The sequence below is a fragment of the Vombatus ursinus genome, unplaced genomic scaffold (assembly GCF_900497805.2).
Source record: "Vombatus ursinus unplaced genomic scaffold, bare-nosed wombat genome assembly UNPS02014166.1, whole genome shotgun sequence".
Lineage (NCBI taxonomy): Eukaryota > Metazoa > Chordata > Mammalia > Diprotodontia > Vombatidae > Vombatus > Vombatus ursinus.
Genome location: NW_020953944.1, coordinates 212,744 through 232,777, shown reverse-complemented (window position 1 = coordinate 232,777; position 20,034 = coordinate 212,744). Strand labels below are relative to the sequence as shown.

At 47.2% G+C, this 20,034-nt stretch overlaps 1 protein-coding gene across 1 annotated transcript in view; it reads left to right on the top strand.

Moving 5' to 3' along the window:
- The window catches only part of ITGA9 (integrin subunit alpha 9), a 308,486-nt gene that overhangs the window by 79,483 nt on the left and 208,969 nt on the right, over positions 1–20,034 (top strand). The window contains exons 13-14 of the mRNA XM_027859352.1: positions 2,234–2,279; positions 7,703–7,857. Coding sequence (XP_027715153.1) covers positions 2,234–2,279; positions 7,703–7,857 — 201 coding nt within the window. The remainder of the gene's footprint in view (positions 1–2,233; positions 2,280–7,702; positions 7,858–20,034) is intronic.

The following is a 20,034-nucleotide window of genomic DNA, read 5'->3' as shown; positions in this document are numbered from 1 at the left end:
TCCCAGGGACAGCTGCAACAATAAATACTTGATGGACTTGTCCTTCCCCGAACTGGAATGAGGGGTACCTGAAGAGAAGCTTCTCAGTGTTAGGAAGGCAGATGTCTTCTGGGTAGCCAGTAGAGGGAAAACCAGATCCCGGCAAATACACAAACCAACCACCACTTCACCAAGGATGATAGTAGCTGGCACTTCTTGATGCCTCCAAGTTGGTAAAGGGCTTTACTGGCAATATGCCATGTGCAGCCCAACAACAACAATAGTAATAACTGGCTTTTATGTAATACTTAAGGTTTGCTAAAGCATGTCAGTCAGTAAGCATTTATTAAGCACCTACTAAGCACTGAGGCCACAAAGAAAGATTCCTGCTCTAACTGGGGAGAACATGTACAGACAGCTTTGCACAAAAGAGCTGGAGGCAGGGAGACACTAACGGACGGTGTCTGTTTGAGCCTTGTAACATGGCGCGATAGGAGGCCGGGTCTCTTGTCTCCAAGCTATTTCCACTAAGCTACGCTGCCTTTCAAAAGAGAATGTTAGCAATGAGAAATGTTAAGGAAAAAACCATAAAAGAAATGCCAAGAAAATCCATCTTATTGCCCCTTGAAAAGACAAAGCTCTCCTAGTAGAATATAAGCTTACTGAGGGCAGGGATTGTTTTCCCACTTTGATAGTGTATCTGATGTGTCCCGTGTAGGAGATGCTTAGTAACTATTTCCTGAGTGGAAGGATCTCTGCCTTAAGCCGTCCAGGGGTCCCCATTCAGATCAACCCAGCTGGTTGACTTATTTCTGCCTTTCGTGTTCCTTAGTTCTGTGTGGTGGTGGTTGAGACACTGCATTTGCTGGTTAATTGAATGATAAACTAACTGATGGGAATTAGTATCAGATGATTCAGGTGACCCCAAGAGGGTCACGGAATATGTGGGTGCTCTTCCGGGGAGGAAGAACCAATTGGGATTTGAGAAATGTCTTTTGTCCCCCCTCGTTTGCCCCTGACTTGACACGTGCTCTTGAGGAAGACTCCCTCTGTCTTCCTGTGCCTCAGTTTCCTCATCTGTAAGCATTTCTTTCCATGTTAAGTGCCTTCTGTGGAGGTTCTGGACATTTCTGAGAGCCAGTGTTCTAGCTCTGATTTTTCAGGGCCAGCTCTTCCATGAAACAGAGCCCTGCTCTAGGGGCACTGTTGATAACACACTGGCGCGTGAAGTCCGGAAGAGCTTGGTCTGAATCCCCACTCAGACACTTACCAACTGTATGATCTTGGGAGAGTCACTTGACCTCTGGGCCTCAGTTTACTCATCTGTAAAATGGAGTCACTGGGTGGCTGTCACACAGCTGGTTACTAGCGGAGCTGAGGTTAGATAAATCCTTTGTGTCACATGCACAACAGAAAGTAAAAATGAGCAAATCAGTGAATTGGGACAGAAGAGTTGGTGTGATATTTTAGATACTGAAATCACTTAATTGTAAATAGTTGTGAAGTAATAGCTAAAAAAGCAGCTCGCATTTATAATATGCCTTAAGGTTTGTGAAGCGTTTTACAAGTATTTTCTCATAGGATCCTCGCCTCAACCCAGTGATATGGAGGCTGCTGTTATCTCCATTTTATAGATGATAAACTGAAGCCCAGGTTAAGGGATTTGTCCAAGGTCACCACAGCTAGCAAGAGTCTGGGACAGGATTCTACCTCTGACCTTCCTGAGTGATGTCAGCACCAAGCTGCCCCTCCCTGTTTGACTGATTGATATTTTAGTTTAATATTAATTTTTATTTAGCCCCTCTAACACTCAATGTTAATAGCAACATTAAAATCAATCCTAAGGACATAAAACCTGAAGACACTTACACAGGGCCTGTATTTTGGGAACTTGTAGTGCTTTTAGGTGCCCAAAACATCTTTTCATCTTCATTCTTACTCCCACCAGGACATTGTGTAGCTTCGTTTTGAAGACTAGAAGTTGATAGATCGTAGGTTTGGAGCTGCCAAGAACCTGAGAGGTCATTTGGTCCAACCCCCTCCTTTTACAGAGGAGGAAACTGAGGCACAGAAGGATCCAGATGGAGTTAGCCACCTGGCTGTTGATAGGTCCCCCATCTTGGGAATGGCACCCCGGCTTGGTGTGGCAGTCATGGGGGTGGGGCGGGGCACCGGGAGAGAAGTCCTCCCGGCTCCTGCTTATGCATCAGCCTCCGTAGCTGAATTCTGAATGTTATGACATGCTCGTTTTCAGATGTCACCATTGGAGCCTTCATGTCGGACCATGTAGTGCTGCTGAGGTGAGAATGTGTTCTGACTTCCACAGTGCGTGCTTGCTTGTCCTCTCTGCTCGTCCCTGCCTGTGTTGGGGGGATGGGGCCCTTTTTGCACATGCATCCCTGTGTGAGTGAGAGTCGGATTTTGGGAGACATGGGGCTAAGCACCTGAGCCATATACTGACGCTGGCTCCTTCAGTCACCTCTTGACACGCCTTCTCATTTCCTCACCTCCAGCACAGAATCATCTCTCTTTTGCAATGACCTGGTTATTTTATTCCTCTTCTCAAAGCCTTCATTGGCTCCCTAGTACCATCTGAGTTAAGATTAAATTTGTTGCTGGCATTCAAGGCCCTCCATAATCTGGTGCCACCTTACTTTTCTAGCCTCATTTCATATTACCTATTCAATTTAATTTGGTAAACACTTATTAAGCACTTACTGCTTACCAGGCAATGGGCTAAGTGCTGGGGATAGAAAAAGAGGCAAAAGGTCCCTGCCCTCAAGGCACTTACAATTTAATGGGAAAGACAACATGTTAAGAAATAGCTACAAAGCAAGCTATATACAGGACAAATAGGAACTAATTAAAAGGAGGGGACGCTGGGATTAAGAGGGATTATGGGAAGCTTCCTGTAGATGGTGGGATTTTAGTTGAGATTTATCAACAGCTAGGGCATAGTGGGTAGAGTGCTGGGCCTGGAGTCAGGAAGACCTAGGTTCAGATGTGATCTGAGATACTTACCAGCTGTGTGACCCTGGGCAAGTCGCTTAACCCTGTTTGCCTCAGTTTCCCCATCTATAAAATGAGCTGGAGAAGGAAATGGCAAACCACTCCAGTATCTTTGCCAAGAAAATCCCAAATGGGGTCACAAGGAGTTGGGCATGAAATGACTGAACGACGACATTGACAATTAATATTACCACGTTTTACTCTAAGCACCAGCCAGACTGTTCCCTTTATTCCTTGAATGCATCATGCCCCTTTCCACCTTTGTCCACGTGGTTCCCTGTGCCTGGAGTTTCTTCTATTCCCCTGTCCACCCATTGGATTCCTTTGTGCAGTCGTTTCAGTCTTGTCCAACACTGTCTCTATGTGACTCTGCCTCTATCTCTGCCAGCCTACCTGTCTTTCCTGGGGCAGGGGGACCAGGCCCTGCCTTTCTGGCACCAGCCTTTCCAGACATTTCAGGTTGCCATGGATAGCAACCATCCTGTATGGTCTTACGTTGGCGGCAGAAACTCCACTTGTAAAAGTCTGAGGCAGCCCCTGTGGTCAGGCTTCCGTCCCTTGACTTTCCCTCCTCACTCTAAGACTCAGGCACTTTCCCTGGCTGCTGGGTTTTCTCTAGCTTTGTCTCTGTTGGCCATAAGAAGCCCAGGGTGCTTTGCTGCTGGAGCTGAGCCTGTATCCCAGCGCTAGCCTGGGGCGGGTTGTTTCCTTTATTATTAGCGTCAGAGGGACTGGTCGGTCAGCTGCCAGATGGCCAGTGTGCTGGCCTCGCTATCTGGATGAGGAGTAAGTGAAACAAACATCCTCATGAAGGATTCCTGGCCCAAAAACCACCCCTGGGCCTGGTCAGTGGCTGGCAGAGCTTCGGGGGGGGGAGCCGGGGCTGCCCAGCCGATGTCTGATGGAGACAAGCGCTGTCTGTGTTCCTCTGTAGATTACAGCGTAATGACCCTGTAATAAATTTAGTCTGCGTCACTCCCTTCACCTGCCTCCTCTCCTTCCCTGTTGAGACCAAAGCCTCTTCTAAGGCATGGAGGTCCAGCCTCTGGCCTCATGGATATTAGGGTCCACTGAGCTGGAAGACCTTAAGAAGCCATCTCGTCCTCCAATTTTGCAGACGAGGAGATCGAGACCTAGAGAGTTTGTGACTTAGGATAATAGATTTAGAACTGGAGGAAAGCTCAGAGATGATCCAGTCCAACCCTCTCATTTTACAGATGAGGAAATCGAGGTCCAAAGATGTTAAGTGATTTTCTCAGGATTGTGTAGATAGTAACTGTCAGAGGTGAGATTTGAACCCAGGTCTTCTGACCCTACAGCTAAGGTTTTTTCTTCTGTACCAAGCTGCCTCCCAAATGGTCATTTGGACCGAGATGAGCTTGACCACGTTTCTCTTCATCTTTGTACCCAGCCTAATGGGATGGCTCAGAGGCTGGTAACGACTGCCCTTTGGCTGGGCTGTGGAACAGTTTGCCTTGAGAGGTAGCAAGGCTTCCCTCCCTGGAGGTATTCAAACAAAGCTTTCAGAGTGTTTGTCAGGCATGTCCAGGATGGGATTTCCGGAGGGCTTGGGCATCCCTCCCAGCTCTCAGGGTTAGGGTCTGAGGATTGAGGCGGGACTAGGAGAAGTTGGGCCAGAGGGCAGCGCCCTTCTTAGAGAAGCCCCAAAATCTTTCACCAGTGGCAGGCTGCCGGGTGGCTTTCTTGGCTTACTCTTTGTGAGGCTTTGCTCTTTTCCAACCCTCAATGGAGGCAAAGCATGGGTTTGGAGCCAGGAAGCTTTGGGTCTGAGCTGCAGCCTCAGCAGTTACTAGCTGTGTGAACGTGAAACATCTCAGATCCTCAGTTTTCTCATCTGTAAAATGGGAATCCTAACACGTTCTCAGCTTATCTCAGGGAAGTTTTTTTCTTTTGGCCGGACTTCTGATTTCACTGGGTCGGGAGCTCCCAGGGAGGAAGCCAATACATGTGTGCATCTGGTCTGTGACTGAGAGTCTTCTGACATTGAGAGGTTCAGCGACCAGCGTGGGGCTATGCGGCCAGTGTAGGTGAGAGGTGAGCCTTGCCGCTGGGTTCTCCTGACTCCTGGGCTGGCTCTTGAGCCCCGCTGCTGCTAACAAGGTCTTTAGTGCTAGAGGACACTCAGTTGGTTTTAGAAATGCCAGGAGTATGACCAGCTTCTACAAGAAGACCTGTGCTCAGAGTTAAAGCAGAGTTGGCCAGAGTGCTGGCAGGCTGGAGATCTTCATGGTGTAGCTGTTCTCTCCACCAGTGCAGATTGCAGCCCATCCCTGGAGCATCTTCTTCATACCCTCACATGACTGTGATGTTTCAAAGGTCTCCCCCACCCCGCAGCGTGCTCAGGTGCCCTTTTCTGCTGGTTGTGCTGGTGACGTTCAAAGCCTCCTGGTGGGCTGGGGCGCGCGCAGCCTAGCACTTTTCTCCATCAGGCCAGAGGAGAGCGCTGACCTGGGCTGGGCCCATGCCGGCCGCCGTGACTTCCATTGTTCTCAGCCTTCTCCAGAGGTGCCTCAGTCATAAGGGAGAACTTGCATCTGGCACAACGATCAATCTTCCAACGAGCATTTGTTAGGTCCTTCCTATGGACCAGGTACTGGAGAGACAGAGACAAAGCAACAACATTGTCCCTGCCCTCAGGGAGCTTACGTTCTAATCGAGGAGACAAGTATATGCAGCTGGTCCGGATGAGATCTCCACCTGTAACTGAAAGTCTCAGAGATGGGAATGTGTGTGGGGAGCGGTAGGCAGGCCACTAGGGCTGAGGAGGGGGAGAGTGTGGGAGAAGAATGGAAAGGAAGGAAGGGGCTGGGTTGTGAGTGGCTTTACACACTGGACAAAGAGGATGTTCTTTGTTGGAGAGGTAATGGGGAACCGCTGGGGATGGTGGAAGGAGCAGCTGATGAGGCCGAGCCTGTTGTTCAGGAAAATCACTCGGGCAGCTGTGTGGTGGGAGGGTTGGCTTGGGGAGAGGCTGGAGGCAGGGAGGCCAGTTAGGAGGTTAGAGATGATAGGGGCTTGGGCTGAGGTTCTCACTGTAAGAATGGGGGGGCGGGGTGGAGGAGAGATTCTGGGACAGCAGAGACAACAGGACCAGGTGACAGGTTGGATATGGAGGCTTGTGTGAGTGCGAATGACGACCCAAGGGTGACACTGAGGTTGAGGGCAGCGGTGACTGGGAGGATGGTGCTCAAGCTTGTCCCTCCTCAGGGACGTAGTAGGTGCTTAATAAAGGCATGATTATTGGACTAAGTTAAGAAACCAGAGTCAGCTAGGTGGTGTAGTGGATAGAGCACCAGTCCGGAAGTCAGGAAGACTTGAGTTCGATTCTAGCCTCAGACTCTTAGTAGTTGTGCGACCCTGGTCCAGTCACTTAACACTGTTTACCTCAGTTTCCTCATCTGTAAAATGGGGTCGCTGGAGAAGGAAATGGCAAACCACTGCAGTATCTTTACCAAGAAAACCCCAAATGGGGTCACAAAGAGTCAGACATGATTGAAAACAACTGAACAGCAAAGTAAAGACAAGAGGGACGGGGAAGGAACAGCCCACTGTATTAAGTTTCTTTCGGGTCCCTTCCCCATCTTCTGTCAACTGGTTTCTTTTAGGCTTGTAGCTTGATTTCCTTTAGAGGCTCTGGTTTCCTTTAGACAAGCTGTCCTCAAACTTTTTAGCCTCTGGTCTAGTTTACATTCTTAAAAGTTATTGAAGACCCCGCAAAGAGTTTTTGTTTATGTGGGTTATCTCTTGACATCTACCATATTGCAAATTAAAACATCTCAGTATTATTCTGAAAATAGTTTTGACCTTGTGGAACCCCAAGGGTCCCTGGGCTACTTTTTGAGAACTGCTGCTTAGACCATGGGCCTGGGGGTTGGACTCATTGGCTTCTAAAGCCCCCTTCAGCTTAAAAGTCTCTGATTCTGTGGTGTTAAGAGATCTGCTTCCCCAAGGGCCAAGGCCTGGGGACATAGAGAGACTTCTCTGAGGGCAAGAGGGAAGGAACTCACCTTGTGTGTGAACACTCCCACCTGGTAACTTCCTGCTCACCAGGCACTGAGTTTGGTTGTTTCCCTGCTTCAGGGCCATTCCGTTTTGGTGGCCGGGAAAAAGGCCCAGCTGCCCAGCCCTAGTTGTAGCTCTGTTGGAGCTTCATTTGGATTCTTGAGTGGGATGTCCCGCGTTATCTACAGGAGCTTCATTCCTCATGGAGATTCTAGTCCAGTGTTATTCAGTGATCTGGTTTGGGGGTGGGGATGTGGAAGGGGCTCGGGTAGCCTGGGAGTGCAGCTGGAACGTTTCAAGTTATTCTCGTAATGGAAGCAAAAGCTTCTGGGAGCTGTGGAGGCAGGAGCTGTGGCTCTAATCAGGGCATTCTTGCAGGAATTCCCCCTTATGTATATACGGTTAGACCCAATAAAATGGAACCAGGAACTTAATTGGTGAGATTTTAAATGATCCCACAACATCTGGTGGTTCATTTATGACTCTGGCCATATGTGTCTCATTAGCACATCAGCCTGTCCCTCTCATTGTGAAGTTAATCATTAAATTATTAAGGACAGGCCTTTCCAAATCACAGAGAAGAGTATTTACAGACCACCTCTCCTCTTGCTGTGTTCAGGCCCAAGTTGACCCTATCTGTTTAAGGATGGCTGGTTGGGGAGAGCCTGACCCTTTTTTTGTTGACCCACAGGGCCAGACCCGTCATCACAGTGGACGTCTCCATCTTCCTCCCAGCCTCCATCAACATCACGGCGCCCCAGTGCTATGATGGCCAGCAGCCGGTGAACTGCCTCAATGTCACTGCCTGCTTCCGTTTCCGAGGCAGGCATGTGCCAGGAGAAATCGGTAAGGGGCGTGCTCCATCCCGGGAAGGTCCACTCACATTAGTGACATTGACTGAGTGTTCTGATGCGCCAGGGTTGTGTGAGGTGCAGGGCAGAGGTGGGGTGCATGGGTACAAAGACAAGTCTGAAACGATCCCTGCCCTCAGGGTGCTTACATTCTCCTGGGGAAAATGCCGCCTCCCTAGCTCCTGTGCCTTAGCTCAAGTATTGCATTTCAGCTTTGTGGGCCCATGGAGTACAGGACTGTAGGTGGTCTGTGGAATTGTACCAAGCTATGAAGGATCTGACGGTAATAATCATAACTGACATTTAGAGAACATGCTAACGCTTGCAAAATGTTTTGTTTGTTGTCTCATTTGAGCCTTGTGAGAACTCTGAGAACGGTGTACTACAGGTATTTTTTATCTCCATTTTATAGATGAGGAAACTGAGGCCCAGAGAGACTAAATGACTGGATTAAGGTCATGTACCAAGTGATTGTTGGAGGTGGGATTTGAACCCAGGAACTCTATCCAAGATGCGTTTTTCTTTGTCACTTGTGGGAGTTTTTTCAGTTAGCAGATAAAGTCTTTCTTTAGACCGTGACTTTTTTTTCTCTTTTTCCTTCTCTCGTAGTTATATTATTTTAGTTTATGTTGAAGGAAGAAGACGTTTTTAGTCCAGTGAAGAGCCAGCTCAAGGGGGACATGAGAGCTGTCTTCTCTAAGGGTGATCACATGGAAGAGAGATGGCTTCTTCTTCTGCTTGGCCCCCAAAGATAGAATGGCCTCCAATTTAGGATTGGAGTCAGGAAAAGGAAAACTTCCTAAAAATCAGAGTTGTCCCAGAGTGCAATGGGATACTTTAGGAGGTCACAACTTCTCCCCACTGGAGGTCATGAAGCAAAGGTTGGATGACCACTGTGGCTTGTGGGAGACATGTTTTGGGGGGCATAGGTTGGAATTCTGGGGCAGGATGATACATGTTTCTATTATTCTTTGTCTCTTTTTACACTTATATGTGTCTCTATTTTTTTTCTGTTTCTGTCTCTGACTCTCTTTTATCCATCAGTTCACCCGTCTACCCATCCATCCACCCATCCATCCATCCACCCACCCCTTCACTCCTCCACCCCTTCACCCCTTCACTCCTCCACCCCTTCACTCCTCCACCCACCCATCCATCCATCCATCTATCCACCCCTCCAAAAACAAGGACTCTTTCCTCAAGCGTACAAGGAGCGAGCAGACCCCATACTGTAACAGATGTTTGGAGTGTGTGTTCGTCTCCTAGAAATGCTGTAACTTGAGCCTGGGAGCGGGGATGGCTCAGACAAAGGGACAGCCCATTGCCTGCTGCATGTGCTCTCTCATTGAGCAGGGGGAGAGAAGCAAATTCTTGGCAAGCCTGACATGTTTCATTCGAGGAGGGGAGACAAAGGTTGGAGGTAGAGTAGAGGCCACGTGTTTTCACCAAGGATTCAGCAGCCCCCAGAGGGATGCTGATTTTGGAGTGTTAAATAGTTTAAAAGGTGCCAATATCTTAGGAGCCAGTGGGGCTAGTCCCCTCCATTTCTCTGAGCCAGGAGAGTTTGTTTACTCTTGCACCATAAGGGACTGGATTAATCCCCTAGAAAAAGATACAAGCAGTGTGGATTAAAATTGTGCGCATGATAACTTTTTATTAGTAGCAGCAGGGAAACAAAGCCAGAACATCTGTGCATTTCAATGAATGCAGGGGCAACCAATGTAGAAGTCTTTTCTTTTCCTTTTTTATTTGAAAGAAGGAGCAGAGAGGATACATCGAAGAAAATAGAAGAGATTGATGCAGGTTTGGAACACACCTGGATTTACTTAGCTATTTCTAGATTAAAAAAAAAAAAAGCCGTGTTTTCAGTGACTTTGCTATTTCCTCACACACAGAAACTCTCTGCCTCACTGTTCCTGAAACCTTGGATCTCTTTTTCTGTCTTTCCCCCACACACTCTTTGGTTTGTCATTATATTTTCTATTTCATCTGAAAGAATAAGAACATATCTATGTAATACTTGAGGTTTTACCAAATACTTAATTTTATTGAAAATACAGTTTATTGGGGCAGCTAGGTGGCACAGTAGATAGAGTTCTGGCCTTGGAGTCAGGAGGACCTGAGTTCAAATCCAGCCTCAGACGCATGACATTTACTATCTGTGTGACCCTGGGCAAGTCACTTAACCCCGATTGCTTTATCAAAAAAAAAAAAACAGTTTATTGATGTTCTTTTTTTTTTTTTGCAAGACAATTGGGGTTAAGTGACCTGACCAGGGTCACACATCTAGTAAGTACTTTTTTTTTTTTAAACACCAGTATTTCCCAATGCCTGCCCCCCAGCCTCTAAAAACCTTTTCTTCTGATATATAGCCAAGGGGAACAAATCAACATGTTGCCCAGGTCTGAAAACGTGCCTCCTTGCACTCCATCTCTTTGCCAAGTGGCACCAAATATGCTTCTCCATCAGGTCCTCTGAAGTCCTAGCGGGCTGCCGCTTCGTCAGCATCCAGAAACCCTCCATGTTGCTTTCCTTCATATTATGGTGGTTATTATATAGACGTTTCTCCATCATCTGCTTCCTTCATCTGTTAGCATTTATTTAATTAACAAGCATGTATTAAATGCTTCCTGTGTGCCAGAAAGGCCATACCATGGGCCCTGCCCTCAAGGGGCTCACAGTCTAATGGAAGTAGCTCAGTACTGCGATATCTGCAGAGCACGTGGAAGGCAGTCTGAGAGAGGAAGGCTCGGGGTAAGAGTGTGGGGAGACCAGGCAAGGCCTCCCGCAGAAGGTGGAATTTGGGCTGAGCCTTTAAGGAATCCCAGAAAGCAACGAGGCAGAGGTGAGGAGAGACAACTTTCCAGAGATGGGGGACGGCCAGTGAAAGGGCAGTTGGGCGATGGCGTGCTGTGGGCATGGAACAGGACGTAAGCGGAGGAGTTGGGTCTTGGAGTGGGTGTAGAAAGGACGAAAGTAGAACAAGACTGCTTGGATAGCAAGGGCCAGGCTGGGAAGGGCTTTGAATGCCCCGCCTGAGTTTGTAGCTGACGCTGGGCATCACAGGGAGATATTTATTGAGGACACGGCCGCTCTCTGCTGTAGGAGAATTGCCTGCAGCATCTGTGTGGAAGACAGACCAGCGTGGGGAGGAGCATGAGACAGGGACACTAGTTGGGGGCTATTGCAGTGGAGTACTAGGCTCAGAATCAGGAGAACCTGAGTTCAGATCCTGACTCTGATACGTTCTGGTTGTGAGACCGTAGGTAGGTGACAACCTCTCTGACCTCAGTTTCACCATCTGGAAAATGGCAATAACACCTACTTTACTCCTGAAGCTACTGCCTCTCTGTAGCAGCCATTCCAGCTCTAAGTGTATGAACCGTGTACAGAGAACATCAGCCTGGCTAAGTACCTGGATAACATCGGACGTGAGCCTAGTTCTGAGCGTTGAAAGTGCAGCGACTCACAAGGAATCCTTCAGACTTACACGCTGTGCATGGCCTCTGGCTTTATCCCTCCCCTCAGGCTTTCAGAGACTTAGGAAAAGGAGAGACAAAGTCCTCGTCTGAAAATGGGAAGTAGGGTACAGAGTTGGGGACTTGAGGAGAGAGGAAAAGAACGAGAATGAAAAACAGACATTGCTACAGGCTTCGGGCTTGCAAAGCTCTTCCCCACCTTCTTGTTGGATAGCTAATAGCTAGCAAGCATGCATATGGTGCTTGAAGATTTGCAAAGCATTTAACAGATATCTCATTTTGTCTTCCCAATAACCCTGGGAGGGAGGCGATATTATCATTCCCATTTTATAGCTAAGGAAACTGAGGCAGACAGAAGTTAAGTGATGTCACTAAGAGTGTGTCTGAGATGAGATTTGAACTCAGGCCTTCCTGACCTCAGGTCCAGCTATCCGCTGTATCCCGCTGACCCCCCACTTTTGAACAGTCATATGAGGTAGGTGCTATAGGCATTATCACCCCCATTTTATAGTTGAGGATGCTCGAGCTCTGAGTGAGTCACACAAGTAGTAAGTGTGAGAGGCGGAATCCAAACCTGGGTCTTGGCCAACTTTGGGTCTAGAATTATAGGGCGGTGAAAAAAACGTTGGGCTTGGAGTCAGAGAAGCTGGGTTCAAATCCTGACTGCACTGTTTCCTTCTTACTGAGTGACCTTGGGAAAAGCCTCTCTCCTGTCAGGTGCCCAGTTTCCTCAGCTAGAAATGACGGGGCTGTCCCAGATAAACAGTGTTCAGTCTGGTGCCCTGTGCAAACATTTCCTTTCTACTACACAGTGTAGGACAGCTCTGGTGAGTGATGGGAGGTGAGTAGTAGGAACACTAAACCGCTTGAGTTGTATGGCATGCACAAAAGTGTAAATCTATGCAGGGACCATTCGTGGGATCTCAGGGCTCGCTCCCACTCCATTCCAAATCCTAGTGAAGAAGAAGGATGAGAACCCGGAGGCTCCTGGTGGAAAGTGGACTAGGAGAGTGCAGGGGCTCTGGCGTCCTTTGAGTTCACCCAGACGGCCAAGATTCATTCTCATTTTGTACCTTGATTTAAAAAAAAATCTGATCCTGGGATTCCATTAAGATGTGGAACTTCCAGTGTGAAAAGCCTCTCCGCTGATGTGGATTGACCACTCATCACTGAGTTGGAGTCTTGGGAAGTTGGGGCAGAAGGAGGGATTGGTATGTGTCAGAAGTAGGACCTGAGCCCAATTCTCCTCTCCTCTTAACTCTCCTGCCTCTTGTGGACCGTAGAATTCATCTTTTAATGCGTATGATTAGTTTGGCCCAAAGGAAACTCTTCATCATTTTTTCAGCCCTGCGAGACGAGGGGCTTAGCCTGCCTTTGTCTTTTCCCACCAAGTGCCCGGTGGCACCTTGAACCTATTTCTGGGGTGTCCATTGATTCTTGTCACCAGCGAAAGTTCCAGACAGATACTTCTAGTCGGAGCGGTTGTGTCTGGTTGGAACAGTCTGTGGGAGTCTGGGAGGGAGTGTGGTTTCCAGCATTGCCAGGCACTGGATGTCCCATCTTTATTTCCCTGAGGTACTTGGGAAGCAGGAGACTGGCTGAGATGAGCTGCCCAGCACTCGTGACATGGTCCTCATTAGATGGCTCGGATGCCTTTTTGAGAAGCCGTGAAGTCGTGAAGGGCTGTCTCCCTACCTGTAGAAGGATGGCTCTTGAGGCTGATGTCTCCGATTGCGTGGTTCTCCATTCCTCTAGCCGCGATTTGGGTATCTTGGCATCTCCGTCAGAGGGGCCAATGGGGATTCATTTATGAGCTACTGTATTGGGCTGGCTAGTACTTTAAAACCTTGTAGGGTAGAAGGGACTTCTGTAGAAAAGGGTGCCTGTTGTGGATTCTGGCCAAACTCCTCTGACCACTGACAGGAAATTTGATTCAAAAATAAGCATTTATTAAGCACTTACTGATCCATCACTCTGTTTCTTAGCCAGTACCAGATGGTTTTGATTAGTGCTTTGTAAAGTGGAACTGCTAGGCTACCTTCCTTCAGATTTTTTCATTACTTCCTTTGATATTTTTCATCTTTTGTTCTTCTCGATGAATTTTGCTTTTATTTTTTCTAGCTATACAAAATCATTCTTTGGTAGTTTGTCATGGCACCAAATAAGTAAATCAACTTAGGTAGAATTGTCATTTTTATGATATTGTCTGGGCCTACCCATGAGCAACCGATATTATTTCTCCAGTTTACATCTGTCTTTATTTGTGTGAAAAGTGTTTTGTAATTGTGTTTAACATAGTCCCTGGGTTTGTCTTGGCAGGTAGACTCCCAAGTGTTTTATGTTGTTTGCATTTATTTTAAATAGAATTTCTCTTTCTATCTCTTGCTCCTGGGTTATGTTGGTGGTATGTAGAAATGCTCATGATTTATGTGGGTTTATTTTATATCCTGCAACTTTCAACTAGTTTTTTAGCTGTTTCTCTAGGATTCTCTAAGTCTGCCATCGTATCATCTGCAAAGAGGGATAGTTTGGTTTCCTCACTGCCTATTCTAGCTCCTTCAATTTCTTTTTCTTGACTTACTGGTATAGCTAGCTTTTCTAATACCATGTTGAATAATAGTGGTGATAATGGACATCCTTGCTTCACCCCTGATGTTATTAGGAAGGCTTCTAGTTTATCTCCATCATAGATAATGCTTGCTGATGGTTTTAGATAGATACTACTTATCATTTTAAGAAAGACTCCATTTATTCCTGTGCTCCCTAGTGTTTTTAATAAGAATGGGTGTTGTATTTTATCAAAAGCTTTTTCTACATCTATTGATATAATCATATGATTTTTGTTGTTTTTCTTATTGACATGGTCAATTATGCTGATAGTTTTCCTAATATTGAACTGCCCTCCATTCCTGGTATAAATCCCAGCTGGTCATAGTGTATGGGCCTTGTGACATATTGCTGTGATCTCCTTGCTAGCATTTTATTTAGAATTGTTTGCATTAATATTCATTGAGGAAATTGGTCTATGCTTGTATTTCTCTGTTTTTTGCTCTCCCTGGTTTAGATATCAGAACCATATCTTTTTTTGGTCATAAAATGAATTTGGTGGGCCTTCTTTACCTATTTTTTCACATAGCTTATCCAATATTGGGACTGATTGTTCCTTAAATATTTGGTAGAATTCACTTGTAAAACCATTTTGTCCTGGAGATTTTTCCTTAGGGAGCTCATTGGTGGCTTGTTCATCTTCTTTTTCTAAGATAGGGTTATTTAAGCATTCTGTTTCTTCTTCTGTTTATCTGAGCAATTTATATTTTTGTAAATATCCATCCCTTTCACTTAGATGGTCAGTTTTACTGGCATATAATTAGGCAAATTAGCTCCTAATAATTGCTTTAATTTCATTTTCATTGGTGGTGAATTTACTTATTTCATTTTTGATACTGGTAATTTGGTTTTACTCTTTATTTTTTGAAATCAAATTAACCAATGGTTTATCTATTTTATTGTCCCCCCCATAAAACCAGCTCTTAGTTTTATTGATTAGTTCAATTGTTTTTTTAACTTTCATTTTTATTAATTTTCCTTTAATTTTCAGGATTTCCATTTTGCTTTTTAATTGAGGATTTTGAATTTGTTCTTTTCCAGTTTTTTTGAGTGGTATACCTGATTCATTGATCTGCTCTTTCTCTCTTTTGTGGTTGTATGTGTTTAGAGATATAAATTTTCCCATACTTCTTTGGCTGTATTCCACAAATTTTGGAATGTGGTCTGATCATTGTCATTCTCTTGTGAAATTATTCATTGTTTCCATGACTTGTTCTTTGACCCACTCATTCTTTAGGATTACATTATTTAGTTTCCAATTGATTTTAAATCTATGCTTCAACAGCCCTTTAATGAATGTAATTTCTATTACGTTATGGTCTGAACAGAGTGCATTTAATATTTCTGCCTTTCTGAATTTGGTTTTGAGGTTTTTATGCCGTAATCCATAGTCACTTTTTGTGAAGGTGCCGTGTCCAGTTGAGAAAAAGGTATTCTCCTTTCTCTTCCCATCCAGTTTTCTCCAGAGGTCTGCCATTTTCCTCTTCACTGTAAAAGCTCTTCTTTGCACTGCTATTTTCAGAGCTGATTCTGGGAGTTGGAAGTTTTCGATGCTTCGGAGGTGATGTGACCTGGAGAGGTGCGGTCACTGCCGTCCTGGTCTTTACTCTGGTCCCCACCCTGGAAGGGCCCCTGATCCCTCGGGATTACGATTGGTGCTGTCGCCTTAGGGCCCCAGGCTCAGTTCTAAGGCGGTTTAGCTTGCCACGACAGGGCCGCTGAGGACACGTTTGGGGGCCGTGCTCTTTCAGCATTTACCCAGGGGGTGCCGACTGGGCTTTCCTGATCCCCTTTATTTCTAATACTTTTCCTGAGATTACCTCTTGTTCATCCTGTCTGTATCTTGTTTGCCCGTAGTGGTTTGCCTGCTCGCTCCCTCAGTAGATTATAAGTTTGCTTGAAGGCAGGGGCTGTCCCCAGTACTTGGCCTGGAGCATAGTAGGCGTTTACATGTTCATTGACTTAACTTGGTAACGCAGCTGGCTCATTTTCTCTTAGATGTGTAGGTCATCATGGTAATGATGACCACTGCCTTAGACGGTTATACTCGCAGGGCTAGGCTTAAAATAAAAAAGATAACTGCCATTTGTAGAGTTTTCAGCTACTTTGTTTGAGTCTCATAGCAGCCCTGTGAGGTGGGGCTATAGGTATTGAGATGCCCATTTTATAGATGAGCAGACTGAGGACCGGACAGGGTCACACTGCTAGTAAGTGTCAGAAGTGGGATCGGAACTCCAGTGTTCCTGATTTCACAGTTCAGTCCAGTGTGATATGACATGGCTACGGCATGACGTGCCACCTCTGTGGAAGTTAGCTTTGCACTCAGCGGGTCCTGATCCTAACTAGCCCTCGACAGTGGTCGCCTCTGTCCCCTGACCGCTGAGACCCTAAACTAGGGATTCTTCACTGTTACTGTGCTCTGCAGTCCTTGGGCAGGCTAATGAAGTCTGTGCTCCCTTTCTCAGAATTGGGTTTTAAAATGCATGCGGCAACATACCTAGGATTATGAAGGAAGCTGGATTATATTGAAATAAAGTCATCAAAATATTCAAAAAATGAATTCAGAAATCACAGGTTATAAGACTCCTTGTCCTTTATTCATGAAAAGTTGGCTGGCCACTTGTCAGGCGGGCGTGTTGTAGTGGGGGCTCTCCCTTTCAAGGGTGGATTGCACTAATTGGCAGTCTTCGCAAATTCACGTGCCGTGGCCCTCTGATTGAGCGTGGCGGCCTAGACACACTTGCAGGATTTCGGACCTGAGACCAGGAAGCCTGAACTGAAAGAAGGAAGTCACGAGATCCTCATGGTCACCACGGCGCGTGGGCATAGAAACAGATAGCAAAACCGAGCTGTGGGGGAGGGGCTGTGGCCCCCAGACAGGGAAGTGGACAGCCAGGAGGATGAGACTTGTGGGAGCTGTTAGCCACATCGGGAATTAAGCTTCAGTTTCTTCTTTTTGCCGTGTGTGTGTGTGTGTGTGTGTGGATGTGAACATATGTATTTGCTATGAAAAGCAGTTTCAGAGAATGTTCCCCAGGCCCCTTCGATGTTCGTGTAAACGGCGGTTTCACGTCCGCCACCAGCTGGAGGGACTGGTCAGCGCAGCTCTCCTTCCAGGTGTGTTCAGTTTACCGGTCAGTTATGAATGCACGATGAGTCAGAACAGTAATAATAGCTACAAGGTCTGCAAAGTGCTTTCACGTGTTGTTTCATTAGGTCTTCACCATAGCTCCACGAGGCAGCTCAGATGAAAAAACTGAGGCTGAGAGGTGACGAGATTCGTCCAGGGTCACGCAGCTCATGATGCGTCGGAGGCCCGGCTCAGATTCCAGTTTTCTCAGCTCCAAGTCCCACATTGTCTCCGTTTCACAACCCAGTTGCTGAGTCTTGAAAGGGGTTCGCCTTAGGGTTTGCTGCATCGTGGTTTGAGAGCTGAAAGGGACCATAAGGACCATCTCATTTACAGATGAGGAAACTGAGGCCCCCCAGGAGTGATCTGCCTGATGCCCCTCAGAGAGTGGGTAGCTCAGGGATATTTGATCTGTGTCCTCTTGAGCTAGGAGGCGTGGTGGTCAGTTGATTCCTTCTTACCGGACTTCATTGTACTTTTCTTCCACTCAAGCTCTGTCCTGATCCATTCTTCTTTTCTCCCCACAAAGAGGACTTCTGAGAGTTTGTTCCTGGGAAACTCTCGGTCGGACCAGCATCCCTGGAAGTTTGATGTAATCCTGTAGTGGAAATCTCTGTCAGTGGATGGGAATGAATCAAAACTCGCTGGGAGGGATGAGAATGTGAAATGTTCCAAGGCAGCTGGCTGCCTGCTGGCCCAGCCCCTGCTTTGGGACTTTCTGGAGGCAGCTGGGACCTAGAGGGAGGGGAAAAATCCCTGACTCACGGCAGTCTGAGCTTTTCACCCCCTTGACGTCATTGGCTCTGGACGGGGGCTGCTTGGGAAAAGCTGGAAGATAGGGGCCTGTGCTGGGGGGAAACATGGCCTAATGAGAACCAGTGAGGCCTGCTGTTCCTGAGGGTAGGGGCCGGCTTTGCTTAGAGGCTTCTCTCTGGGGCTGAGGGTGGGGGCACCTGGATGGATTCCAAGCCCATGGGGAGCCGTGGAGAGGCCTCAGAGCGGCCAGAGACTGACCAACGTTTATCTGCGACATCCATGAACCCTGGGGGTTTGATTGCCGATATGCTTACACGCATTATATGCCCCGCTGCAACTGAGAGCCTCAGTGGCTACTGAATTTTCTCTTGGCTTTTGTGGCGTGGAATAACAGGAAGACTTGGCTGCCCAGATGGGGTTGAGATGGGCTAATGTCCAAGAGAGGGTGAGGGGCGGGGAAGGGGGGGGGAGAGAGACACAGAGAGGAGAGACACAGAGAGGAGAGAGACCCAGAGAGGAGAGAGACACAGAGAGGGAGAGAGAGACACACACAGAGAGAGAGAGAGAGAGAGAGAGAGAGAGAGAGAGGAAGAGGAAAGAGTGTTGACCTGGAGCCAGCCAGCGCCTTCTGGGGTGAATTCCCCCCATCCACTGCCATGATTCCTCTAGCAAAGGCTCCGATTGAAGGTCACTGTCACCCCGAGGGGATGTGGGTGCCAGCAGTGACCTTTCTGTAGTGCTTAGAGATGCACAAGCCCCCACCTGTGTTCTTTCATTGGAAAGCTACACTTGCTTCCTACATGTTCTCCTTCCTTCTATGATTCAGCCTCCACAGAACTGGTAAAATCACCTTCTTGAGGTCGCGCCTCAGATTCAGAACCTTCAGGGGCTCCCCAGCAGAAGAACAATAACAATTATTATTGTAACAGTTAACATTAAAGTGCTTTAATGTATCCCTACACCAACCCCGAGAGGAAGGTGCTCTTATTACCCCCATTTTACAGATGAGGGCATTGAGGCAGAGAGAGGTTAAAATTACTTGCCCCTCTTGCTCAGAGCCCAATGACGTCCTCGTGCGACAGCAGATGTCCCAGGTCCTGCTCCTTTTCTAGGATCCGAAGTTCAGTAGAATTAATTGGAGCTTCCTCAACAGAGCTAATGGACCTGAACCCTGTCATCATTCAATCAATGAGCATTTATTAAGTGCTTGCTGTGTGCCAGACACTGTGCTAAACCCTGGGAAAAGTGCAAAAACAATCCCTGGCCTCAAGGAGCTTATGCTCTAATGAGGGAGGGAGATAGCACATGTGGCACAGCGGTTAGGGCAGTGGGCTTGGAGTCAAGAAGATCTGGGTTCAAATCCTGCCTCAGACCCTTGTTAGCTGGGTGACCCTGGGCAGATCACTTGACTTCTCTTTGCCTCAGTTTCCTCATCTGTAAAGTGAGGGGTTTGGGCATGACCTTTAAATCTTTCACTCTGTGATTCACCAGAGACCTGCAAAGTGGGTAGGAAGGAGCATAACTTGCATCTGGTGAGGGGGGCGTGTAGCAGGGACTGGTAAGGGTCTGTAGAGGGTGGGGCGGAGTCTGGAAGGAGGCCAGGAGGATACAGCAGTGGTGGTGCGGAGCCCCTGGAAGCCTCAAGCGCCTTTCATAGGATCATATGCCCCAGAAAAGGGCTGAGAGCAATCCCTTCTTTTTACAGATGAGTAAACTGAGTCTCAGATTAAATGATTTACCCAAGGTCATGCAATATATGAAACGGGATTCTAACCCAGCTCTCCTCGACTGAAAGCTCCGTAGCCATCCTTGGGACCTCGGCAGGGGAACTTTGAGATCTTTCTTTGTATCCTTTGTCATTAGTTTCCTCCCTGAAGGAAATCATATGTGGAACAAAAAATAGATCGGACACAAAAAACCAACACAGAAACCCCCCAAACGACCCATCGTGGGGCCTCAGAAGTCGCTTTTTTGCTGTCTTCTGGGCACCGTCCGTCTGTGTAAGTTTGTCATGAGCAGACACAGGAAAAATCCCCCCGGTCTTGTTCTTGCCTGTGCCGTGCTTATTGGTGGGTCTGGAGCTGACGTTTCAATAGTGATTTAAGGTTCGCAAAGCTCTTTACAGATGCGCTCTCATACAGACAGATGTATGTGGGCCTGAATCTGAGACCAGTGGGCCTTGCTCATTCATAGGTCACTG